Here is a 27072-nt window from a genome sequence, read left to right as displayed (position 1 = left end):
TTAGCCCCTTGCAATCTGTTGATGATGATTAGGTGCCTCAGTATGTCTAAACTTCTGTTTTCACAACTGCAAAAGGGGAATGGGAAATGACAACATTTATACTACAGAACGGTTCTGATGATTAAATGGAATAATCCCCACATAGCACAGGGTCTGACATTTAATTGTTTAAACCTTGAAAAAAACCTTAAGAAACCAACTCTCCTAGCCCCTTCTCTAAAAGATGAGACAACTGAAGTCCAGAGAGAAGCAATGACTTTCTTAGTATCCCATGTCTGATTAGTAAAGATATTGAGGCTAGAGCCCTGGTCTTCTTATTTGAGTCCAACATTCTCTCCTCAGCATTATCTTACTGGGAGCACAGGACACAGAAATGTCCTAGGACCTGGTTGGTATTTCTTGACGATAATCAGAAATTGTCACAGCTGTTAAGATATGAGAAAATGCAGGAATTGAGATAATACATAAAAGAGAGGTAAAGAACTGCAAGGCTAAGGTTAGGATTACAGGTCTATCAATTTGACCCTTATTTTGTCACTGTGTCTATGGGCAATATATCCATTTAATTTGCTCCTATTTTCAGAATGTAAAAGCAGAAAGAAAAACATTATCAAATACCACTGGATTGTTGTCAAGAAAAGCCAATAAAAATGATTACTCTAGCCATATAAAAGTGTGCCATGAAAGCTTAATAATCAACAGTATTTAAGCAGCGTGTCACTGAGTAGCTAACAGGGTGCCCATGTTTTATAGACAGCATTTATGGACTTTCACAACCCAAATTTTGACTCTTTATGACTTGTGTGTAAATTTAGGAAGTGGTTGAAACCACATATCAAATCAAAACTGCTGCTGAGGCACCCTGCCAAGTAAGTGTAAATATCCTTGGGAAATCTCACATGTTACACAGTGCTGTGAAAGTGAGTCTATCCTTTGGGGAGCTAAGACTATTATGGATGGATACCTTGGGCCTTAGAACATTTTGTTCTGGGGAATGTAAAAAATTTCTCCAATTCTAGAAACAGGTTGGGTATTTCATTTTTTTTTTTTTTACACATAATTATCATTTCAGAAACTATAAAATTTGTAGTTATTCTTTTTCTAATAATTTGGTTATAGAGACACATATTACTAAAAACTTTTTAGCATGTAGCCCAACTGCATGAAGTGCTATCTCATCCATATTTTGTCCCACAGAGCACTAACATATAAAGGTACTCAACATATTTTTGTAGAGTTCAAATGAGTTGAGATTATTACTGTGATTGTTTTCAACATTACTGCTTGAATTTCATCCCATTCCATTACTGAATGAGAACTCCTTAAGATCAGCAACCATAGCTAATTCATCTTTGTGACCCTAATGCTTGGCATGGTAGAAAGTTAATATAAATGAAAGGCAAAAAGGAAAGAACAAAAAGAGAGGAAAAGAGGGAGGGAAGGAAGGAAGAAGGACACAGAAAAAGGAAGAAGAGAGGTAGGAAGACACTGAATTTCTATTCAGAGGAATGATAAATAGAACTCCTCTCGTTCCTAGATCATTATTGATGACCCCAATTAGAAAGGTAAAGAGACCGTGACAACAAAATGCAGCCAAATTCAACATACAGAAAATGTAGCATAACCTAGAGTAATACATCCTATGTCCCACAATCAAGTACCCTGTGGAGGTTACTCAGTCAACATCTCAATTTCTAGCTTCCTTAGTAGTACGACATCACTTAGAATAGTCAGAGAAGAAATGTTGGAGTCTTTTGTCAGGGAAAGTCAGCAGGTTATCATGGAGAAGACGAGACACAGAAGACAATTCTTTCCCTGAGAGTCACTGAGCACAGTGATTCTATCCAGCGAAGAGACACCAGAGACACTGTCATTAAAAGAGGCTTGAAGGTGCTCTCCTTATGGCTGAAGGGGGACAGTGCCATAAAGATAACATAAACACTCCTTCTGCTATAAAGGAATTATCATCAGAAATGCACAGAAAATTTTTTGCCTTAGATATACAGAGGATGTGCAGGCACAGTGGCAAAGCAGAGATAGGAAGATATGGTTGGAGGATTAAAAAAATTCCAAAAGTCCTACTGCAATTGAGATCCATCTGTTATAAACTCACTAATATAAAGGTAGGAAAATAAACCAAACATTTATAATTTAGAAAGAATTTCCATTTGTACTAAAGTAGTGATGAAACTCGGAGAAGGCAATGGCACCCCCTCCAGTACTCTTGCCTGGAAAATCCCATGGATGGAGGAGCCTGGTAGGCTGTAGTCCATGGGGTAGCTAAGAGTCGGACACGACTGAGCAACTTCCCGTTCACTTTTCATTTCATGCATTGGAGAAGGAAATTGCAACCCACTCCAGTGTTCTTGCCTGGAGAATCCCAGGGACGGGGGAGCCTGGTGGGCTTCCGTCAATGGGGTCACACAGAGTCAGACACGACTGAAGTGACTTAGCAGCAGCAGCAACAGCAGTGATCAAACTCGGAGAAGGCAATGGCACCCCACTCCAGTACTCTTGCCTGGAAAACCCCATGGATGGAGGAGCCTGGCAGGCTGCAGTCCATGGGGTTGCTAAGAGTCGGATATGACTGAGCGACTTCACTTTTGCTTTTCACTTTCATGCATTGGAGAAGGAAATGGCAACCCACTTCAGTGTTCTTGCCTGGAGAATCCCGGGGACGGGGGAGCCTGGTGGGCTGCCATCTATGGGGTCGCACAAAGTCGGACACGACTGAAATGACTTAGCAGCAGCAGCAGTGATCAAACTGATCCAAAATTTTGACCCTTTCACTGACAGCAATTTTTATCTTGACTCTCTCTTGTGGCTTGTTCTGCCCCCAACCCCACTCAACCTTCTCAGATTGCTCTCTCCACCTCTTCAGGCAGTCACAGAATCCTAATGCAACCCAGGGTAGCCATCTATTCCAAGACAGTAGAGATCAATTAGGAATATTGTTCTTTTATCCTGGATTAGAATGAAATTCAATAAGACACAGAGGAGACTGTGGTGCAGGGCCCATGGGAACTGGGCTTGATGTGCTGTGATGGATCTCCTTGTCGCCTCTAGTTTCTACAACTCCATGAGACTTGCTATATCGGGTAATCTGTGCTTGTCACCTATAGCAGGCAAGGCTAATAGATACATCAATCCAGGAAGAAACTACAGGCAGCATTTGAAGATCTAACCAAGATGACAATACCTACCTAAGCTCAGAAACAATGTAAAATAAAGTGCCATTGGTGACTAGCTTCAAATTGAACTTCATCTATACTTATCAATTACCTTTCAGTGTACATATGAAACTCAGACTAACTGAAACATATTTCAAGCAGAAATTGTAAAATTTAGGACAGTACATGATCTCTACTTGCTTTCACTGACCAGATACATTTTTAACAAAATAAGTGAAGGGCATAAGAAAGGTGGTAGGAAGACTATATGAATGTGTAAACAAATGATTAAGAATTGAATTGTCCAGTTAGGAATTGATGCTGTCCAGTTTTCATTCATCACGTGACATGTACTGACCATGTAACTACTTAAAATATTTTATTAATTCATTGGAATTATTCTAACTTGAAAAATAATAAAACCAAACTTCCTTTAAAATATATTATTTTTAGACTTTTCATTGATTCAAGCAATTCTTTCTATTAATCCAGATCATGAGCATTTACCTCATCACATTATATGCTTCTGTCTTTACTTACAACTTCAGGAAACCCAGTTTAAAAATATGATCTGAGCAGTGTCAAATATTTTCTATATTTAAATCATAATCAATTTCTAAGATATATGAAAATTACCTAATAGATAGTCTATCATATGCAATGTGACTTCCAGCCATCATGCCTAAGGCTAGAATTTACACCTAAAGAAGAATAGTTAACAAGGTTTGTCTTGCTGAGTAAATTAAAACCAAAACCATCATCAACACATGCCTTACCTTTTCCAGGGAAATATTCCCATCTTCTTAACCTCAAGGTGTGGCCCCTGGGGCAGGTATGTAGTTAGAATAAAGATTTAAAATGAGTCACTGGTAGAAAGAGATGTGCACTTTATCTGAAGTTAGAGAATGCTAATAACAATAATGATTAATACACTCTGGCTTCTTACAGAATTTAGGGAGTAAGATGAAAGACATAGACCTGAAAATATCTAGAATAATCTTGTGCCATCCTGCAGTATCCAATGTGGAGAAGTGGATATCATGGCAAATGTCCAGTAATTACTTTCTCAATCTAATGGTCAGATGGCAAGACATTTCCCAGAGCATCCTCGTGGACTAGGTCCTTTCCCAAGGATACAATGTGGTCCAGTCCAAATCTGGGTTCTTAGACACAACATGCATTAAATCACTAAATCTTAAAAGAGTAAACCCAACTTTTTCAACAGGCACAGAAGTAAGTTTATCTTTAAGATTTGGGGCTGAAAGATATTTATGTGTCATACCAGGCCAGAGAAAGACTTTGGAAACTGTTGACCTCCTTCACTGCTGTGGATGTGCTGGGGTGAGGGGCAGGTCATGTTGAGGGGTGAAGTTCCCTTAAATTTATCTTGCACTGAGAAAGCCCTATTCCAATACTTCACAGGCTCTTTGGGCAATTATAGTGAAAAAACTCCAAGTTAGCTCTCCAAACCAAAGAGAACCTAGTACTTTTTAATAAGCAGAGTCAACCCTCAACCATGTATGCATATGGTAGAAGGTAGTATCTTCAATAATAAAATGATAATTTCTGTTTGACTTCACAACATGTTCTATATTTGGGAGTTTTCTTTTGTTTTTGGCAAGATCAACAGACTTATTTTCCTAATTAGTTTGACCCCAATTAATGTTACGATTAACATTCTCTGAGCGTACATACACATATGTACACTGTTCACCAATTGATGGTGGGGAGAATGCCCAGAAACATATTGTGGGACAGGGAAAGGTGGTCTGAGATTATGCTTTTGCTGCTGGCAATTCACAAACTACATCATCTGAATCAATAGGGAGTTGGCTGTATTTATACCAGGCACTTCCTAGAGCCAGATAATCACATTAGCTAATTCCCATCCATAAAATATGTGTAGTCTCCGTAATAATTTATTAAACGAAGTCTATCCTACACACAGAATGTTGCTGTGTTTTTTCCCCCCATCCAGGATTACCTAGCTTTACTTTTTATGCCAATTCAAGTAACAGGACAATTGCCAGACTGTCTAGTACTGGCTGCTACACATACCTGCCTGAGTTCTCGCTCAGGCTTGGAGATACTTGGTAATGTAAGAGGCCAGAGTTAACTCCTGTCACTTTGGGGAATTCAGCGCAGCTTCCCTTGATTTCCTGAAAACACCTTCTAGAATTTTCCCCTCTCTTGATGGCACAGGGGGCCTGGCTTTCCGGATAGGCCGCCTGCCCCCCGCCCCGCACACCCCGCCCCCCTCCCCATCTTGGCGTCTGACCCTGGAGGTCGCTCACCTATCTTCTCCTCGGCTTGGCTGCTCTCCGCAGTCTCCGTTGGAGGCTGGGCTGTTGCCATGGCAGCAGCATCCTCTGCAGCAGGGGCGGTGGCGGCAGCAGCAGTGACAGCAGCAGGCACGTCGGCTTGTTTAGGCTCCTCCTTGGCCGGCGCATCTTCGGCCTTGGAGGACGGCGAGTTGTCAGTGGAAGCTTTAGTGGCACTTTCTGTCTCAGCAGAGCCGGCCTTCTCCTCCGAGGGGGCAGGAGCCTGGGGGGCTGCCTGCTCTGTGGCAGCATCGGGGGCGCCCTCCCCCTTCTTCTCCTCGGAAGGAGTTTCGCCGGCTTTGCCGGTCTTCTCCTCGGGCTTGGGGCCGGCGCCTGGGGCCGCTTCGGCGGGAGTGGAGCCTTCTCCCTCCTTCTTCTCCGTGCCTTCCGCGACGGCGGCTTCATCCTTTTCATTTGCCTCCGCCTCCGCGGCTGGGGCATCACCCTTCTTCTCTCCTTTGAGCTTTTTCCTCGTTATGTGTCCACGGAAGCTAGCCTGAATTTTGGTCGCGGCCTTATGAGCTTTATCTTCTGGTTTGATGCCATCTTGTTCAATCTTTTGGTCCTCATCATTTTTTTCAACCTTTATAGAGAAAAGGGGGGGAAAAAAGGAGAGATGGAACAATGTTCTTTTCCTTCAAATCACAGCATTCAACACATATTTATTGAATGACTTATTTTGAGCTAGGCACCATACTTGGAGTTAAGCAATCAGCAGTACTCTGGAAATTCAAACCAAGCCTCCTTTCTTTCCCTGGTGAAGAACTTAGGAGAGAACACATTATTTTACAGAAAAAATAATGTCCTTTTGGCCTTCCAGAATCACTGGCATATCTGTTGTTCTTTTCCCAACTCAGTGTCTCTCCTTGACCAAACTTAAATCAGCCTTTTTGTAGATGTACTTTGGAAATTCAAGTCACACCCACCCTAGGTTTTCATCAAAGAGCTCTGAAAGATGTTGATTTTTCAGGTTTTTGTTAGAGACTCTGTGAAAAACTTTATGATTTAAAAAAGTATTGTGGAAGTTTATTTGTTTCCTCAAGATTTCAAGCTTGGTCAGGAAACCAGTAGGTTTGGGGCAAAGAGTATGTTAAAGGTTTAAACAGGAAATTCCATGAGGGTCTTGTACAAAATACAGAAGAGTTCCAGCACTCTGTGAGGTTTGTTCAGGATTTGAGAATTCAAAATGCCTCCCTCTGTGTGTGGTCCAGCATCAGTAATGAACATACCAGGCCTTCAAGGTTTGAATTCAGAAAATGGTCATTAATCTTGAGTTCTTTTTAAACAGAAAGAGTAGAAAACACAGCTTCCACTTTTGAAACAGTGGCATATATTCACTAGATCACAATTTCTTACTCTCAAAGCAATTTAAACTTAAAATTAGTTTTATATTATCATCAATAGAACCATCCTAGTACTGAAGGCAAGAGACTAGAATGTGAACTTTTTACCACTTGATCAGGTTACAGCATAACATAGGCTGCAAATAACTTTTTTCCACATGGAAATTGAATCAGAGGAGAGGAATAAAAGGTATAGTCATGAAAAGAAATGCCTAGGCAAGTGAGCACTCAGAATTCACTATAGTGTCATTGCCTACCATGCTGTCCTGGTGTGGTTACTTATCGTTCCCACATAACCATTATATTAGTTTCAGGTGTACAACATAATGATTCAGTATTTGTATATATTGCAAAATAATCACCACAATAAGTTTAGTTAACGTTTGTGAATACTCTCTTAGGCAATGGGGAAATACAGCAGTGACCAATGCAGCAAAAGACCATTAATTAGAGAATGCTTATCATGTACCAAGTCCTCTGCTTGGCCCCAATCTCGACCTTGGCCTGACCTTGGCCTTTGCTCCAGTTTAGGATGCAAATCACAGCAGGCCAACATAAGGCATGTTTTCCACCTGTCATACCAGTTCTGTCCCAGTGACCCAGATCCTGTTCATCATGATGTAGACCTGACATTCTTCAGACAAGCATATGGGCCTGTATTGCTTAGGTCCATCAACATGCTCATGGGTATACAAAGGTATTTTTGAAAATAAACTGCCTCTGAGAGTAAAATCAGGATGGATAAATTTCCAGTAAAACTCAAGGCAAGTTATTCTTTTTCTTCAACTAACTGCACATGTATTCACACAGAGAATGAAGGAGTGCACGACAACTCTTTGGAGGGGCCCCCTCTGCTTCCTGCTCCCAGTGCCATGCTGCAACACTGCTTGGTGCTCTGATGCACCACCACCTTCCCGCTCTCCTGCTGCTCTTGAAGACTCCTACTGGGACACACGCAGCACAATCTGGGGCCCGGGAGCAGCTGTCCCTGCCAGGAGCCCTCTGCTCAGAGATGGAAGCATAACCCCGTTAAATTAACAGTTGTGAATGGAGCATGCAGCCAAGATGTTGTTAATTTATTTTACTCTATCTTGAATTTTCTGAATGAGGCACTGTCTTATGTGATAGGACATCTGCACTTGGGCCTTGATGCCAAATGGCTCTTCAATACAAGTCCTGGTACTTGTGAGAGTAAACAAGCCAAATATTTGAGTAAGCAAGTGCATAAAAGACCCTCTGGTGACTCAAGAAAACTGCATCACCCTTTACTCTTTAAGAACACAAAAGAAAAGGGATAAACTCTTAAAACTTTGGAAAATATAAAAAGAAGGAAGTTAAGTCTGAATGATAAAAAGAAGATACTTTACAAGGAAGCTGAGTGTCTGAATGATATAAAGAAGGTTACTTTATAAGGATGAAGGAAGAGCCCCTCTAAGTTCTTTTCACCTTCATCCCCAATCTGTTTTTCTCTCTCTATCTCAATTTATCAAATCGTCTGTCACTTTAACTTTCCAAGTGATGAGGACTTAAGCTTCTGTGCACAGCCTCTGTGTTGAAATGGCTATTTAGAAAGGTTCAGACTAGACGTGGGTGTGAAGATTGTGGGATCAGGCTCACCTGAACAATCCAGGAGTGGAAGGGGCACAGATAGGAAGGGGTGGGCAGGAAGGGAGAGAATGTGAAAAAAAACATGGTTAGCAGAGAAGTGAGACAACCCTACAAGAGCTGGGAACCCAGGAGGTAAATACACCCAAAGAAGTGCCCAAAGTACCCCCACAGACATGCAGCTTCTCCAGGAGGCACTGCTGGGCCCCTTAATATCATTAGAGATTTAGGGGAGTTGGATTTTAGGAATTAAGTGGGAATAGACAACTAATACAAATTGTACAGATCGAGGGAAAGAGACAGATATGAGGGAACCGAAAGGGAAAGGAAAGACAGGGGAAGGAAGAAGAGGAGGGGAGTGGGGAGGAAGGAGGGGAAGGAGAACCAGCCTAAGATGAGGTCAGCTTAAATGACTGTACAGAGGCATCCAGAAATAAAAATATTTCAAGTACAAACCGGATCTTAAGCCAGAAAATGCCAAAGTGTACATAATTTCTTTGGTGCTTGTAATTAATTCCATAAATATGACAAACTCCAGGTTATTTTCTGGTAAATTTCCTTTCCCAGTCCTAGAGGTAATAGCATTGGTAGTGTATTTTGCTGAGAGGGGAGATAAGGAGGAAGGTTTCCCAAGACTGGCTGTGGGGGAAGCCACAGAGCATCAGACCACATAGAACTTTGCCTAGCTGGAAATAGAAGAGCTTGCCCCAAACAAGAACATGTGAGCCCAGGAAACCAGAGATCACTCAGTACATTTAGCACAACCCTTTCAGCTTCTAATGGAGAAAGCTGCGCCCTGAAAATTTGCTTCAGTTTATAGCATGAGTGAATCAGTCAGTGGTCTCGTTTGTATTTGAACTCAGGTCCTCTCCTTTCCTACCCAACTCCAAGTCCAGTTTTATTGCATCAGTGACTTTGAATAACTTAGTCTTTCTCATAGCAGACAGTCTATAAAGTGTCATATCAACATCTTGGTTCGTCTATTCATTTAACAACACTGAGTGCCTATGCTGGACACCACAGACATCCTAGTAAGCAGACAGAAACTGTGTCTATCCACACAGGACTCTTTTTAAAATACACTTAAAAAAATAAGCTCATAGTATTTAGCAATCAGTAATTTCCCAGGAATTCAAGGAGACATCTGAACTTTCACCCATCTATAAAGTAAGGATGGTAGGGTGTGTATGCTCAGTCATGTCCAATTCTTTGCAGCTCCATGGACTGTAGCCCGCTAGGCTCCTCTGTCTATTTAATTTTCCGCTCAAGAATACTGGAGCAAGTTGCCATGCCCTCCTCCAGGGGATCTTCCCAGCCCAGGGATCAAATGTCTCTTGCCTCTCCTGCATTGGCAGGAGGGTTCTTTACCACTAGCACCACCACTGGGAAGCCCATATAGTAAGGCCAATAGTCTAAATATGTCAGTTACAGATGGAGGAGGTCCAGAAAAAAGGAGAGCCTGGTTTTTAATGGCTAAAAAAAGTCAGTTTACAGTTTCATTAAAATATTTATTTCTTAAACGCAGCTTGGCCACAAATAAGCTTGTGCTGAGCTCTGATGAAATCCTCTCATTTTTACATGGAGATGTTGCTATCCATGAATTAATGAATGGGGACCTGCCAATGCAGTTCCCTACATGTAGGAAGAGGGTCATGATGAGTCACCATAATTTTTTCAGAAATCTTCATTGTTATAGCTGAGAATTTTTACTGAAAAGTTCTTCTGGAGCACTGTACTTTGTGAGATCTTAAAGGAAACGAAGGTATGGAAAATGTTTATTTCTCAACTAAGGGTAAAATCTTGGATGAATATTGGTTTGAAGAAGATGAAAGGAACCATTTCACTAACTTGCTGTTTTTGTTGTTGTTGGTTTAGTTGCTAAGTCATGTCTGACTCTTTTGCGACCCCCTTGGACTATAGCCTGTCAGGCTCCTCTGTCCACGGGATTTCCCAGGCTCTTGCCTGGAGAGGGTTGCCATTTCCTTCTCCAGGGGATCTTCTTGATCCAGGGATCAAACCCAGTGGATTCTTCACCATTGAGCCACTAGGGAAGTCTACTAACTTTCTGGGATCTAGTCAAATTTTAAGGTCCATTGGATGAAAGGGCAATACTTTTCATCACCATTTAAGAATCACAGATAAGAAAGCCAGATAAAAGAAACAGCTATTTCATACCCAATAATAAGCTCTGGTTAATAATTTCCTTTTTCTCTGGGGGGAGAGGGATGGACAAATTAGGATTCAGTCTAAGATGGACAAACATTTGCATTTATTATGTTACAAAAGAGCTTTAGGCAAAAATCTATAAATGCCTAATTTTCAGAACTAATATAACATCAGCCATTCAATGGGACACTTCAATTCATTTAGCTTTTTGCAGTTACCACAGAATACTTCAGCCTTCCAAATACAGAAAAATGTGGCCCTGTATCTACTTCTGCTAGCTCTTAACACTACAGTGATAATACTTTACATTTTCTCTGAAACAGGATTGAATTTTAAAAAGTTTTAAAAAGTCATTGCTGTGCATCAGTTCCTATTTCCAAGAATATCTTTAGTAAACCAAAATATTTTCAATTTGATTGAGCAAAAGATATTTCCAAGAAGCCAGATTGAAAGGCCAGAGAGATCAGAACCAGAGTAGGGTGTGGATGGATCTGTACAAATCTAATAAATATCTACTTACAGCTCACTCTATTTTTGTTAATAAGGTATTGAGGGGAAATTCACATAAGAAAATTTCACTCTGTTTTTCTATTTAGTTGGCTTTAAGCATAGTTGATAGCATATACTTTAGGAGACATGTCCAAGTATTAAAGAAACCCCCAGTGGAGTTTCTGTACTTGCACTGAATCTAGTCAAAGATCAGAAATTCAGAGAATCACCCCTTATGGAGGAGTGAAAGTAGGATGGTCCAGCCTTGTTCAGTGTTGTAGAGGAAATTCTTCAGGTTTTCAGGCAGTTCTAGGAAAGAAGGTGTCATTTAAAAGATGAATAGGCATAGCTTGGATATGGGGGTCTCTCAACACTCAATTTGGTTTGAAAGTCTTACTAAGGGTGTGAGGGGATGGGGAACAGGATGTGAATAGATGCAATAAAACTGTTGTGCTCCAGCCAACAATGGCCATCATGTTTTTGAACTCTGATCCTCAGTGCAATGAAGAATTCTTTTAGTTCCTAGACAGTTGGGGGCCCAGACATATGACAACTGGGCAATTCTCTGGGGGAACGTGAGACATCAAGATGGACTTTGCAGGCTTCCCTGGTGGATCAGTGGTGAAGAATCTGCCTACCAGTGCAGGAGATGAGGGTTTGATTGGGGAAGATGCCACATGCCATAGATCAGTTAAGCCTGTGCACCACAACTATTGAGCCTGAGCTCTAGAATCCAGGAGGTGCAAATACTGAGCCCACATGCCATGAATACTGCATACCCTAAAGCCTGTGCCAGGAAATAAGAGAAGCTACCGCAGTGAGAAGTTTGTGCACTGCAACTAGAGAGTAGCCTCCATTTGCCATAACTAGAGAAAAGCCAGAACAGTAACGAAGTCCCAGCACATTAAAAAATTAAAAAATAAACAGAATAAAATTATTTTATAAAAGAGAGAGAGAGAAATACACTGAGTATATCTGCTCCCTTAAAAAAAAAAAAAAAAAAAGAGCTACTTTGCAAATCCTGACACAGTGGTAGTGAGGGAATTCTTTTTCCTCTTCAGATGAAGCATGCAGCATAGCACTGCAGTTCCAGAGTCATAATAAGTGGGCAAGAAATGCTTACTGATTGACTGACTATGTAAAAAACCAAATAATCCCACAATGGAAACTGGAATAATGATGTGAACTTTTCAAATAATGGATACTGATGAAGATACGGGTCTTCACTCACTTTCATATATTATTTATTTAACATGTGCAGCCCAGCAACTTCCTAAAGAATATGAAGTGGCACATTCAACAGAGTATAAAGCACTACTGGAGAAGAACTCAGTTTCCATTCGAAACAGTTATCTTTTATTTTGTGTATGTATAACTCTATTTGTCCCACAAAGACAGATGGAGATGAAGCAAAGAGCATACTATAATTGGCACCTTCTGACAGATGAAAGTCAGCATACAAAAGGCTTTTTTTGTTCACAGCTGAATCTCCAGTTTCTAGAACGGTGTCTAGCATATAGTAGATGCTCAATTAATATTCGTTGGATGAATTTAAAATTTTAAACTCAATTACTGCCATTTCAGAAAGACAGTGATAAGCAAATTAATCTGGGATTAAGTTTTTTGGTCAACTTTTAAAATGCTTCATTTCCCAGTGATGGACTTCAAGAGCATCTGGCTAAGACAAGTATATGTTTGCCCAACACCTAACTGAATAACTGACTTCTTGTGGTGAGTTGAACAAAGAATCCAATTATAGAAATGAAAGAGCAGGAATCAGACAAGTCACAAAACTATAGAAATGACATTGAAAATAATTTTAAAAGCACTTAGAAAGGGAAACAAATATAGAAAAACAAAAACAAAAACATATTCATCTTACCCATGGGTTATCTGGAATCATATCAATCAAATTGTTTTTCAAATATACATCTCACCTCTTTATAAGTTAAACAGGTGAAAATATTCAGAGAAGGTTGTTGGAGACTCTCTTCTTCCCTGTTTAGACTTAATCTGTATGATGAGCCCCATGGCCTAAGGTTATGGGCTAGAGATGACTGGTCCCTTAGATATTCAAGGAAGGAAGCCCCCTTTTTCAAATGGGTACTGGGAAGAGACCAGGGTTAAGATGAGGTATATACTTCTGCTGGTCTATAAAATTAATATTTTTGAATTATAGTCTTAGAGGAGACTCTTCAGAGTCCCTTGGACAGCAAAGAGATCAAACCTGTCAATCCTAAAGGAAATCAACCCTGAATACTCATTGGAAGGACTGATGCTGAAGCTCCAATACTTTGGCCACCTGATGCAAAGAGCCAACTCATTGGAAAAGACCTTGATGCTGAGAAAGATTAAGGGCAGGAAGAGAAGTGGATGACAGAGAATGAGACAGTTGGATGGCATCTCCAATTCAATGGACTTGAGACTGAGCAAACTCCAGGAGATAGTGAAGGACAGGGAAGCCTGGTGTGCTGCAGTCCATGGGGTTGCAAAGAGTTGGACAAGACTTAGCAACTGAATAACAAATCTCTAAGGGCCCATGCTAGACAGAATAATTTGACTAAACTCTTTCAGAAAAAGAATACTCTTTGGGTATGGTGAAAGAGGTATAAGTGAGCTAACTGAATCAAGGGTCAAGGTCAGTGATCCTCAAGCAAATGCCAGCTGAGAGTCAGCTCTGAAAGGAAGGGGCTCCATGCTTGAGCAGCAGCAGTAGACTCTGATGAGAGCTGCTGATTGCAGTTCTCTACCTTAGCTTCCCAGGTGGCTCAATGGTAAAGAATTTGCCTGCCAATGTAAGAAACTTGGGTTCAATCCCTGGGTCAGAAGAATCCCCTGGAGAAGGAAATGGCAACAGCAACGCACTCCAGTATTTTTTCCTGGGAAATCACATGGACAGAAGAAGCTTGGCAGATTACAGTTCATGGGGTCACAAAAGAGTCAGACATGACTTAGCGACTAAACAACAACAACAACAACCTCTACAAGGGATCACTACCTCTTAAGTGGCACAGTGGAAGGAAGGAGAGGTGGATAAGGTGAGGAGATACCAAACCCTGTTCTAGGAGAAGTCTCTATGCCTACAATGGCCACTGAGCCGGGAACACAATAGAGGGACTCCTTATCAGGCTGCTGAAGCAGCTGAACTCACACACCAGATGATGAGTGGGACTGTAAGGCTTCCTTTGCCAACAAGTGAAGAAAGAGGAGAGCAGAGGGCAGCCAATACATCTGGGAAAAGACAGACAAGCCTGACTGGCAGACAATCCCTTGTACCACCATTGCAGGTGAATTCCATCCAGTTGAGCATTCCCAAGAACAAACCACACCCCAAGCTGCTGGAGAAAGTTCCCAGAGCCAACCAGGAGGAAGAGAAGCCCCAGAACCCAGTGAACTTGACCAAAAGCTCTGCTTTCCTATCCGGTAGGACTCTGCAAAATGTCTCTGGTTCAGGAAATTAAAACACAATGAGATAAATATTTAATTAAATCGCCATATTCTTCCTACTATACTGACTAGTGATGACTGATTTGTTCTTTTCTTAAACTTCTTTCATTATGAAATGTAATTTACTACATTCTAAGTCAGTAGTACTGGATAAATTTTTTTCAGTGAACAAATGAGTGAGAGAGACACTCCTCATTCACTCTGCTATATGTCCTTCCCCAAATAATGTCACTGTTGGTCTACATACCTGGTTTTTCCTTCTTTGTGCTTATATGAACCTGACATATATTTTTATCTCATTATTAACCGAATTGTCCCCTGGACTATAAAGCCTCTGGAAGCAGGGCTTTGTCAATTTTGTATAATCCTCAAAGCCTTGGTAGGTAAAACAGAGCCAGGGCTGGCACATGGTTGATGCCTCCAAAATATTTATTTGTGGTTGTTGTTAAGTGACTCCATGCCATGCTTGTGTTAGTGATCAGCGAGCATGTAAATGGGCAGCACCCAGATAACTGGCTGGGTGTCATTGCTTCTCTCTGGAAAACTAATGCTTGGGGTTTTGTCAAACTACTCCCCAGCAGCCATAGCTCTCTCTCCTCTTAATTTATAGTGAGCATACCACATACATAGTTAGTATCTAAATTCACTTCTCATCAAAATCCTGTGAGGAATACATCACTGTGTCTGCTTTATAATCAAGGTAAATTGGGCAACAGAAAGCTGTTATCCAGTGTCTAAAGACTGGGCTTGCCCTCAATCCCTGTCTTTGTTCAGTGCTTTAATTAAAAAAAAAAAACTGTCTTTAAAAAAATTATTTTATTTATTCATTTTTGGCTGTGCTGGGTCTTTGTTGCTGCACAGGCTTTTCTCTAGTTGCAGACAGCAGGGACTGCTCTCTAGTTTCGGTGAACGGGCTTCTCACTGCAATGGCTTCTCTGGTTGTGGAGCGCCTCCTCTAGGCTCAATAGTTATGGTGCACGGGCTTAGTTGCTCCATGACATGTGGGATCTTCCTAGACCAGGAATCAAATCTGTGTCTTCTGCATTGGCAGGTGGATTCTTTACCACTGAGCTACCAAGGAAGCCCTATTTAATGCTTTTTAAAATAGACTGTAGGAAGCCAATATTCCCTGGTGGTAAGAGCATAGGCTATACCAGCTCCTCATCTTGAGCAAGTTAACCTCAGTTTCCTTACCTGTGAAAGTGAAAGTCACTCAGTCATGTCCGACTCTTTGCAACCTCATGGACTGTACAGTCCATGGAATTCTCCAGGACAGAATACTGGATCGGGTGGGTAGCCATTCCTTTCTCTAGGGGTTCTTCCCAACCCAGGGATCAAACCCAGGTGCCTCGCATTGCAGGTGGATTCTTTACCAGCTGAGCCACCAGGTAAGATGGAGGAATAACAGGGTTATCTCACTGGGTTGCTGTGAGCATTATATGAGTTAATATATGTAAAGTACTTGGCACAGTCCCTATTATATTGTACATTCTCAAAAAGGGACAGCTAATTTTCACATCATAGTCATTGTCATCATCACTCTCATCTCAATGTAATGTCTACATTACCATTAGACTGAGTCCATGACTGCTGGTATCCCCACCCAGGGAGGAGAGAGTCCAGATCCTTAAGTCTATAGTACTATCTATGCTCAGAGAGAGAAACAAAAATCATCTAAAGCATGCCATAAAACTCAATCTAGTTCTTTCCTGTCCTTGGGAAGGAGGCAGATCTGTTTATACTGTCAAGGGTAAATCATGATCCCTCTCTTCTAACACACACCAATCCTCTTTAACTTTACCTGTGTCTAAACCACCACACGATCCAGCATCTTTGTGATGGAAATTCACTTAAACTAGAAGTGTGTTCATTCTCAAAATGTACCTTTTACTTGGCACCCCTACCCCCATCCAACAACAACAGAAAAAAATCTAACATAGCTACTATTTCACATCTCTATCTCACTATCTGTCTATAGCTCTTCCACATCAGGAAAACAATTGCCCTGTAGGTTCTGAGAGCTCCTCTGTTTACTCATCCTTGGTGAGAGCTGTGAATGCAGCTGCCAGAAACTTTGTGGGGGGTTAGCTTAGGAGCATGTGGTCCTAAGGAGAGGAGATCAAGATTTGGGGCTTCCAACTCTATCCAGTGTGTGCCCGTTGGATGTCAGTGAAGCTCCTCCAAGTGTCAGTGTACCTAGCACACATCTAACATGTGTCATTAGGGTGCATGTCATTATGAAACATAGTTGACAACAGATGGAAACGAACCTGAGATGCTATTTGCTTAACAAAAAATGACTGTAAATTGAATTTATATATTTCAGGTTATGAGGTACTTTCCACCTCATAAAATGGTTCCTTGAGGAATTACAATGAATTAGGCTGAGCAAGTATGCTTTCCCCTTCATAAACCGAAGTAACTGAAACACAGATTGGTGGAAAGCCCAGCGAATAGTAGAACAGATCTTAAACATAGGTTTTCAATCTCCGTGAATAAGGAACCGAACAGAATTCAATCTAAGAATTCAATACAAAATACTCCGAAAAAGAAGAGCCACTGAATAGTAGCAATGCTACTATTGCTACAGGAGCAGTGCTAATATCAGCACTAAGACTACTTGAAGTACTTTATAATGAACAGAACTGGTCTACATTTCAGGTCTTATAACAGATGGCTCCAGAGTCTCTGTATAGGAGGGATCAGGAGCAGGAACACGTTTGAAAGGGGGAAGTGGGTGGTTTTTCCTGACACTGCACTTGCACAGCAAGCATACTGCTTTGTACAGTACGCTTATTTTTATGAGGTGACTAGTGGGATGATTTTGCAGGCACATTGCTCTCTGTCAACAGTAATTTGCACATGCCTTAATGGTCTATATCAATCACCAGGTATGTGATCGCCCATTTAGAACAGCACGTGAGAAATCCAAAGAAAAACAAAAAAGAACAACATGCTCTCTTTCTGATTCTAGAAGATATGTTGTATTCTTTCATGTGTGGAAAAAACAATATTTTTGGTGAGGAGGGGTGGGGGTGTCAGTTCAATGGCATACAGTTTCAAGACAAATAGACTTATTTCCATTTTAACTGAAATTCTGTCCCCAAGCTGTTGGATAGTGTAAGGGCAAACATACAAGACTCTAGAAAAATCTATACATCATAACTGAATCTAAATTTGCTAGTGTTGTTATTCTTGTCACTGTTCTTCTCTTGCCCCTCCCTTTGTTTTTAGGCATCAAATTCTCTTTAGGTCGCCAGGCACTGAATTCATTGATTAAATATTTCCTGGCATGGTTTTTGGCTCAAACAATTCATGTTCAAATCCTGGTTCAGCCATGGTTTAAATATATGACCTGCAATAAATGACTTAATTTCTTCAGAATTTAGCTTCTACATCCACCATATAGATACTAACATTTACTGTGGAGACTTCCTTGAGGATGAAAGAAAACAGTATTTGTAAAATGTCTGGTATTTAAAAACTCAATAAATAATTGTTTGGAAGAAGACAATACAAGTGAAGTGAAAGCTGCTACTTTCTAGAGACTAAGGATTAGGTGCATTGTTTGATAAATATTTTATAGTTTTCTGTCTCTGATAGATTATGGAGGAATTTTTTAGGGCTATGCATATTTCATAAAAATAACAAATGCTTCTCTCAAAAAGCCTCTTTAAAGGTACTATAAAATACCCTCTGAGGGTACTTTATTCTAATAATAAATTGAAGAATTATATAGTACCATGTGCCAACTACTCTTCTAGGCACTTTATTATATGTTATAAATATAAAAATAGATTTATTAAATTTAATTTTATTTTATAGGTGAAGGGGCTTAGGCACATGGACATTAAATAACTTGCTCAAAATCACACAGCTAGTAAGTAACAGGGTTTGAACTCAAAACTTTGCACAGTTACAGGGGAGGTAAAATGACCCCAGGAAAACAGGGCTGGTGCATTCACGGCCTGCGCTGTCTCCAGCCTCCCAGGCAAGGTGAAAAGCAGAGTGCATGGTGGGAGAACCCAGAGCATGACTCGGTCATGGCCAGTGCCCGCCAAGGCTGAGCCAGTTACCAGAGTTGAAAAGAACAGGCTTCAGAGCTGTCACCCCAATTTCATAGTTCTCATAAAATCGATTTACAACAGAAAAGTACAAATACATTTTTAAAGCAGGGGCTGTGGTATCGTGACCTCATCACCCTGGTGATGCTGTGACTCATTTTCCTTGTGAAGATTTTGACAGGGAAGGTTCACACTTGCGATGCTGAGAACAGCTCAGAGACCAGGTTTCCTATTAATTCTGAAAGCAAGAGAGAGAAAACACCGGAACAGAGGAAGCAATCTTGGGGGAAGTGTGAGGGGAGGGCCTCAGGTCAGGAATCAGGTCTATTTAATTACATGAGAAAAGCAGATGAATAAACTGGAGTCACTCTTATACTTATCAGAGGAAAGAGGCTGAGCAGGTGGGAAAGATTTATTCAAAAGTCTGAGGATTAAATGCAGAGTTCCTGAATTAAACTTTGCCTTTTTCTTGAACCAACTATTCCTGTTACTTGACTCACAATTGTACTGAGGCAGATAGAGAAATCTATCTAGAACTATTCCATCGACGTCATACTTGTTGCTCTGATTATATTCTCAAAAAAATATACTACTTATGCCACACAACTTCTTGGAAGATGAGTTTAGTGACAATGCTCATCATGGCACCAAGAATCAGCTTTGTGGTTCTACAAGAAGAAAACACAGCACCCTTTGAAGCCATCAAAGAGAAAATTCCCGCTTTCGTTTTTGAAACTAGTTTAAAGCTCAGAAAACGAAGATCATGGCATCCGGTCCCATCACTTCATGGGAAATAGATGGGGAAACAGTGTCAGACTTTATTTTTCTGGGCTCCAAAATCACTGTAGATGGTGACTGCAGCCATGAAATTAAAAGACGCTTACTCCTTGGAAGGAAAATTATGACCAACCTAGATAGCATATTCAAAAGCAGAGACATTACTTTGCCAACAAAGGTCCGTCTAGTCAAGGCTATGGTTTTTCCTGTGGTCATGTATGGATGTGAGAGTTGGACTGTGAAGAAGGCTGAGTGCCGAAGAATTGATGCTTTTGAACTGTGGTGTTGGAGAAGACTCTTGAGAGTCCCTTGGACTGCAAGGAGATCCAACCAGTCCATTCTGAAGGAGATCAGCCCTGGGATTTCTTTGGAAGGAATGGTGCTGAAGCTGAAACTCCAGTACTTTGGCCACCTCATGCGAAGAGTTGACTCATTGGAAAAGACTCTGATGCTGGGAGGGATTGGGGACAGGAGGAGAAGGGGACGACAGAGGATGAGATGGCTGGATGGCATCACTGACTTGATGGACGTGAGTCTGAGTGAACTTCGGGGGATGGTGATGGACAGGGAGGCCTGGCGTGCTGCGATTCATGGGGTTGCAAAGAGTCGGACACGACTGAGTGACTGGACTGGACTGAAGCAAATTCTCCAACTTCTAGATTAAACTAGATGAACCTACCTTCCAAAGATGTATGATAACCTGATCTTTGAGCCATAACAATTAGGCTGGATAACTGAGTAAATTAAGCAGGTGTTGGGGCTTTCCTGGTGGCTCAGAGGGAAAAGAATCTGCCTGCAATGCAGGAGACCAGGGTTCGATCCCTGGGTCAGGAAGATCCCCTGGAGAAAGGAATGGCAACCCACTCCAGGATTCTTGCATGGAGAATTCCATGGACAGAGGAACCTGGTGGCTTGCAGCCCATGAACTCACAAAGAGTCGGACACAACTTAACAACTAACACTTCTATTACTACTAAGGAGGTATTAAGTCTGATTCTGAAGTCTTGAAGTAATGAAAATTACCTCTCTCTTCTTGATGCGGAGACAATTATGAGATGTTGCATAAGCTTCCGTTGTAACCCAAAGTGTCACACAGAACCCCAGGCTCACGTCCAGCACTGTGAAACTCTAAAAAATGGGGAGTTTTACAGACATGTCCTAATGTGGGGAAGGCTCAGAGACTGTCCTGAACTCCAGAGTTCCGGGAAGGTAGGATGATGCAACTACCTTCCCACAACTCTGATTTACTCATCAGAAATCAATGATACTCCATGTCAGCTCAGGACTGGACCCAAGACTACGAATAAAAGATTCCCAGGGCAATTCATTAGCTATCTCTCCACATGGTTGGGGCAACTCAGTGGCTCTAGGTTAGAATAATCCCCTAGTTTCTCCAAAAGCCAAAGGCATAGTAAAAGCAAACCCTGGTACTTGCCTGGTACCTCCATAGCCTCTAGTAAGTGAGTGTAAATCAGCCTGGCTGTGCACCCCAGAAATACACAACAGAAAGTTTAAATTACCGTGGAGAACTGAGGTAATAATGGCATAGTTGGTGGCAGTAGCAGAGTGGGTGTACAGGAAAGACCTACACAAAAATTCTCTTTTTATCAATGTCTGAAATTCCACCTTCGAGCATTATTCCCTAATTTTAAGGTTTAAAACAGACACTAAAAATGAACACTGTAGAAGCTCTCTTACTTGGTCTGTTTTCCACACTGTGCTACATATTTTATGAGATTAAGCTAAAGTAGAGTTATGGTTTCATCATTACATGCCCCCCCACACACAATTCTTTAAATATTCCCATAACTTTGCAAGCCAAGAAGATATGTATTGCTTTAGCATTTGAGAAATTCATGGAATGGACCCAGTCTGCCCTGCCTGCTTCTCTCACAAGCACACCCTTTACTGTAGCCAAGTAGGTCCACATGCGGCTCACTGAACATGCTCCTCACCCCCACAATTCTATGAGCTTACTAACATGTGGCTTTCTACAGACATCTACCTTGTGTGTCTTTTGAAACTCCAAACACCTGTCAAGATTCAGTCCAATCCTCACCTTGACTGGAGAGTTTTCTTGCACCCTCCTAGATGGGCAGTTCAGAGGCCAGCAAAATTTTTCTGCAAAGGGCCAGGTAGTAAATATTTTTGGCTCTCTGGGACATCAGGTTTCTGTCACAATCAGTCAGTTTTGTCACAATTCTGTCTTATGGCATGCAATAAGCTATAGCTGCTACCTAAATTAACGAGCATGACTGTGTTCCAATAAAACTTTATTTATGAACAGTGAAATTTGGGCTTTACATTACTGTAAGGGATCATGAAATATCCCTTCCCAGGTGGTGCTAGTGGTAAAGAACCCACCTGCCAATGCAGGAAACACAGGGGACCCGGGTTCAATCCCTGAGTTGGGAAGGAAGATCAGCCTACAGTCTGTGGGGTTGCAAAGGGTTGGACAGATTGAAGCGACTTACCATGCACGTGAAATATCATTATTCTTGATTTTCTGTCAACCATTTAAAAATGTAGAAATCATTCTTAGCTTGAAGGTTTCTTTGCTCATCTCTGGGGCAGGGTTTACCTTTATGTTAAACTCCACAGGCTTCTCACTGAAAATCGCTCCTTACTCCCAAGTTCTGTGACTTCACTCACAATTGGGCCCTCATCAAATATCTGCCTCTGCATATCTATGTATTTATCTATCATGTTTTCATTGTAGTAGTCAATGTACTTATTCTTCAAACTCTCCATTACTATGTAAACTCTCTGAGGACAGGAATATTATCTTAATAATAGAGGCTACTCCATTAAGGCTACTCAATAGATATTGTGATTTATGGTAAAAAAAAAAATACTTATCTTCATCCCCATTTTGGACACAGAGCTCCAAAAACCTTTGGAATTTCCTGTGATGAGAGCAATAAAGGTGTCTTTTGTTATATTAATGAAGTGACTGCTTGAGGGTCTGGGGGAGACTGGTTGCCAGCAAAACCAGCCACATGATTAGAGGGTTGGGGCTTCCATCCCACCCTCTGACCTGCTGAAAGGCTAGAAGGTCTGGAGGTTGAATCAGTCAACAATGGCCGGTGGTTTCATCAATTATGTCTGTGTCATGAAGCTTCCATAAAAAACTCAAAACAGGGTTTGGTTCACCACGAACCTGTGGAGATTTAAGGAGAACGGTATGCTCAGTGTCCTTTCCCACACCTTGCCTTAGGCCCCTCTTCCATCTGGCTGTTCCTGAGTTATATAATCTGTTAAATAAACTGGTGAACTAGCGAGTAAAGGAGCTTCCTGAGTCCTGGAAGCCATGTGTGTGCGTGTGTGCTCAGCTGTCTGACTCTTTGCAACCCCATGGACTGTATGTAGCCCACAAGGCTCCTCTGTTCATGGGACTTCCTAGGCAAGAATACTGAAGTGGGTTGCCTTTCCCTTCTCTAGGGGTTCTTCCTGACTCAGGATCGAACCTGGGTCTCCACTGTCTCCTGCATTGGCAGTGGACTAGGATTCTTTACCACTGCACCCACCTGGGCTTCCCTGGTAGCTCAGCTGGTAAAGAATCTGCCTGCAAAGCAGGACACTTGGGTTCAATTCCTGGGTTGGAATCAAACCCAGGCAGGGGCAGGCCTGTGAGCTTGCAGCACGCCAGCTGCACGCCCAGAACAGGGGAATTCCCCTGGAGAAGGCATAGGCTACCCACTCCAGTATTCTTGGGCTTTCCTGGTGGCTCAGATGGTAAAGAATCTGCCCATAATGAAGGAGACCTGGGTTTGATCCCTGGGTTGGGAAGATCCCCTGGCAGAGGGCATGGCAATCCACTCCAGTATTCTTGCCTGGAGAATTCCCATGGACAGAGAAGCCTAGTGGGCTACAGCCCATGGGGTTGCAAAAAGCCGGACATGACTGAACGACTAAGCACAGCAGAGTACCCACCTGGGAAGCTGCTCTAGCAAATTAATCAAATCCAAGGAGAGGGTCATGGGAACCTCGATTTATAGCCAGTCTGTAAGAGGTACAGGTAATAATATGGACTTGCAATTGGATCCTGAGTCGAAGGGGGTTGTTGGAACCTCTGATTAAGTAGCCAATCAATCAGAAGCACAGGGAACAACCAGGGCTTGCAACTGGTATCTGAAGTGGAAGGTGTCTTCCAGGACTGAGCATTTACAAGTGGAATCTGCTGTCTCTGGGTAGATGGTGGTGGAATTGAATTGATTGTAGGATACATAGCTGGCATCTGGGGAATGGCTGTTTGGGTGGGACACCCTCTCCACTGCCACATTGGAATTGGGTTCAGGACCCTAATTTTAGAGGCTGACATTTATTGATCACTTTGCTAAGGCACTGAGCTAAAGGTTTTGCATGGAAAATCTCATAACAAATGCATGAGGTAGGTATTATGATAATTTTAATGTATGAGATAAGTGATATTATTTTTTACAGAAATATACTCGGGGAGGTTCCATATTTAATAAGTGTAGTGCTCTGATTTGATTATTTAGGTAGGTAGACCAGAGTTCATCCTTTCTACCACTCTACCCCTCTTTCACATAGTAAGGCCTTAATAAAAGTCTGGTGAATGTGTGTTATAGTTTGGATTAAACTGTTTCTTTCCTGAGAATAGTTGATAATAAGGAAGATTGAAAAAACTGACAGAGCAACTTAAAGAGCCACAGCAGAGGACGTCAGAGGCAGGTAAGCTTCGTAGAAGGGAGACATGAGAAGTGGGTGCCACTGAAGCTGGACTGCTTTATTATTATATGTTTTTTTACCACACTGCAAGGCATGTGGGATCTTAATCCCCCTACCAGGGATCAGACCCAGTACCCCTTGCATTGGAAGTGCAAGGTCTTAACCACTGGACCGCTAGGGAAGTCCTAAGCTTGCCTACCTTCGAAGAGTCCTGCCCTGTCATTGCTCAGCTGTTTGCTCAGCTCAGAGGGTGCACAGAAGCACTCAGACCTGAATCTGGGTACGACAGCTAGAGAAATGCAAGGTAGAAGCAATCCCTGGGGAAATGCACAAAGAGACCTGCTGAGCCCCAGGGTTAGGGTCAGGCCTGTGAGCTTGCAGCACGCCAGCTGCACTCCCAGAAGGAGAGAAATGAGCTGCAGCTGGGAGGCCACTTGTGCGAGAGAAAAAAGACTGTTTTTTTAACCATCAGAATTGAGTCTGTTGCTTATGTGTAAGAGGTTTTGTGGAAGCAGCTTAGATGGTGCTAAGTCACTAGACAAAAGATCACACCCTCTAGCTCAAGTCCCTGTCTCTAGGGACTCTTTCTAACAGTCTCAGGTCTGGATGAGGACAGAGCAGTGAAAGGCATCTTGATCAGCTGAGGGAGCTTAGCGACCTGGTAACAGGAGAAACAAGGGCTCCTGAAATCCCCAGGGCTGTTCTGCCAGTGAGAAAGGAAAGGCAAGGAGGAAAGATGCTGGTTGCTGTTCTGCCGCTGAGTACATGGAGTGACCGCGTCCACGCTTCCAAGAGCTGAGTCCCCCCCTCCCACCGTCCTCCCCCTGCGCAGATGTATTCATCAGGATCTGCATTCTCACGAATCTTTTGCACATCACCGTGTGAAATGTCTTGGCCTATGGTGCTCAAACTAAACACACCTGTCCTGGAAGATCCACAGTTCCTTTTGAATATTTTTTCAAATTAAAAGTACAATTTCAGAGATGCCTGTATTATGGAATTCAGAGAAATAAGAAGCAGCAGATAAATTAGCTAAAGCCATGAACTGGCAATCAGGAGACCAGTGTTGTAAATCTGACATGTCCCATTCCACTGAAACCCCATAGAACTTTCTGTTTCTCTGGACCCCAGTTTCTGTGTCTGTACACTGAGGGGGTTGACGATGAGAGTCAAGACTCAAACAGTCAAAGTATCAAAGTCCTAATTGTGATACCACTCAGGGCCTTGTGGAGCAACAGCCTTCCTTCAGCTTCCATGACCTTCCCTGGGTTCCAGTGGGCAGATTCAAGCAGTTGTTAATTAGCGAAGGGAGGGGATGCAAGATCAGGGAGAAGACAGGCAAGTGCAGCCTTGTGGCAAGGTCCTGTTTCCCCATCAAGGGATTGTTTTTGTTCAGTTGCTAAGTCATGTCCAATTCTTTGCAACCCCATGGACTGTAGCCCGCCAGGCTCCTCTGTCCATGTGATTTCCCAGGCAAGAATACTGGAGTGGGTTGCCATTTCCTTCTCGAGGGGATCTTCCCAACCCAAGGATAGAACCCAGGTCTCCTGCTTGACAGGGGGATTCTTTACCACTGAGCCACCTGAGAAGCCCCAATCAAGGGAAAAACACAACAGGATCTTTGAGCTATTTCGCAGACACTGAAGCCCCCTCCAGGTGGAAGAAGTTAATTATTAAAGATGATATGCTGCCCACAAGCATGTAGACCACAGACCAGCTGGACCTGAAGGCTGACGATATTGACTTCTACTTGCCTCATCACCAACCCAACAGAAGAATGTCCATAAGCTGACCAAGCCATCTTGAACCATTACTATAAAACTTGTCACTATCTTCCCCAAGTGGGGACACATGGTTTTGAGGGCATGGGTCTGCTGTGTCCCCCTTTGCCTGGCAAAGCGATAAAGCAATCCTTTTCTACTTTACCCACAATCTTTCTGTCTGTCTCCAAGATTTGATTGGGCACCAGTGTATAGAGAAGTGAGCTTTCGGTATCAACTATGCAAATGTATATATGTTCCATTTTTCTATTCTCCTGAAAAAGAAAGCCTCAGAGAAGTTTCCTGTGATCTAATCTTACTCTGAAATGGACAAGGTCTCTCTCATACACGTTAACATCAACTATCACTTACCTTTTAAAATGAGTTATGTAGTACATTGAACATATCATGAGACTAAGATATTTCTGAAAAAGTACCAGTCCCCAGAGAGAATCACCAAAGTGAGTGAGCACAGAATTTGTCCACTGGCCAGGACCCCAGGTGCCAAGACTCCTGATTCTAACACATTTCAAGATACCTTTACTTGCATACTCTGTGAACCAGCAAATGACCTTACTCATTTGGAAAACAGACACCATCTTCCTTTTAGCACCTAATAAAAACTCTCTCAGAATGCAAGAACACATCTTTTATCAGTCAGCAAAAAGCTTGAGCGCTGAAGAATTGATGCTTTTGAACTGTGGTGTTGGAGAAGACTCTTGAGAGTCCCTTGGACTGCAAGGAGATCCAACCAGTCCATCCTAAAGGAAATCAGTCCTGAATATTCATTGGAAGGACTAATGTTGAAGCTGAAACTCCAATACTTTGGCCACCTGATGCGAAGAACTGATTCATTGGAAAAGACTCTGATGCTGGGAAAGATTGAAGGCAGGAGGAGAAGGGGATGACAGAGGATGAGGTGGTTGGATAGCATCACCGACTCAATGGACATGAGTTTGAGTGAACTCTGGGAGTTGGTGATGGACAGGGAGGCCTGGCTTGCTGCAGTCCATGGGGTAGCAAAGAGTCAGACACGACTGAGCGACTGAACTGAAAAAGCTGCACTTTCCCCAAAGGCCTTTGTGTGAGAGCAAAGCCTTCTATAGGAACGCCTTACTTGACAATTTTTAAAGCCAAAAATTGTATAGAAAATCTGAATGAAATCTACTGTCCTAGTTGGGGGAAAAGAAATCCAAGACTGCTAAAAATAAATAAACAAGATATGCAAAATACTCATC

General features: G+C 42.1%; 1 protein-coding gene across 1 annotated transcript in view; it reads right to left on the bottom strand.

Moving 5' to 3' along the window:
• The window catches only part of GAP43 (growth associated protein 43), a 99388-nt gene that overhangs the window by 34102 nt on the left and 38214 nt on the right, over window positions 1–27072 (bottom strand). The window contains exon 2 of the mRNA XM_055568266.1: window positions 5465–6074. Within this exon, the coding sequence (XP_055424241.1) occupies window positions 5465–6074 (610 nt within the window). The remainder of the gene's footprint in view (window positions 1–5464; window positions 6075–27072) is intronic.

The sequence above is a fragment of the Bubalus kerabau genome, chromosome 2, assembly GCF_029407905.1.
Source record: "Bubalus kerabau isolate K-KA32 ecotype Philippines breed swamp buffalo chromosome 2, PCC_UOA_SB_1v2, whole genome shotgun sequence".
NCBI lineage: Eukaryota > Metazoa > Chordata > Mammalia > Artiodactyla > Bovidae > Bubalus > Bubalus kerabau.
This window is presented reverse-complemented; position numbering and strand designations above follow the sequence as displayed.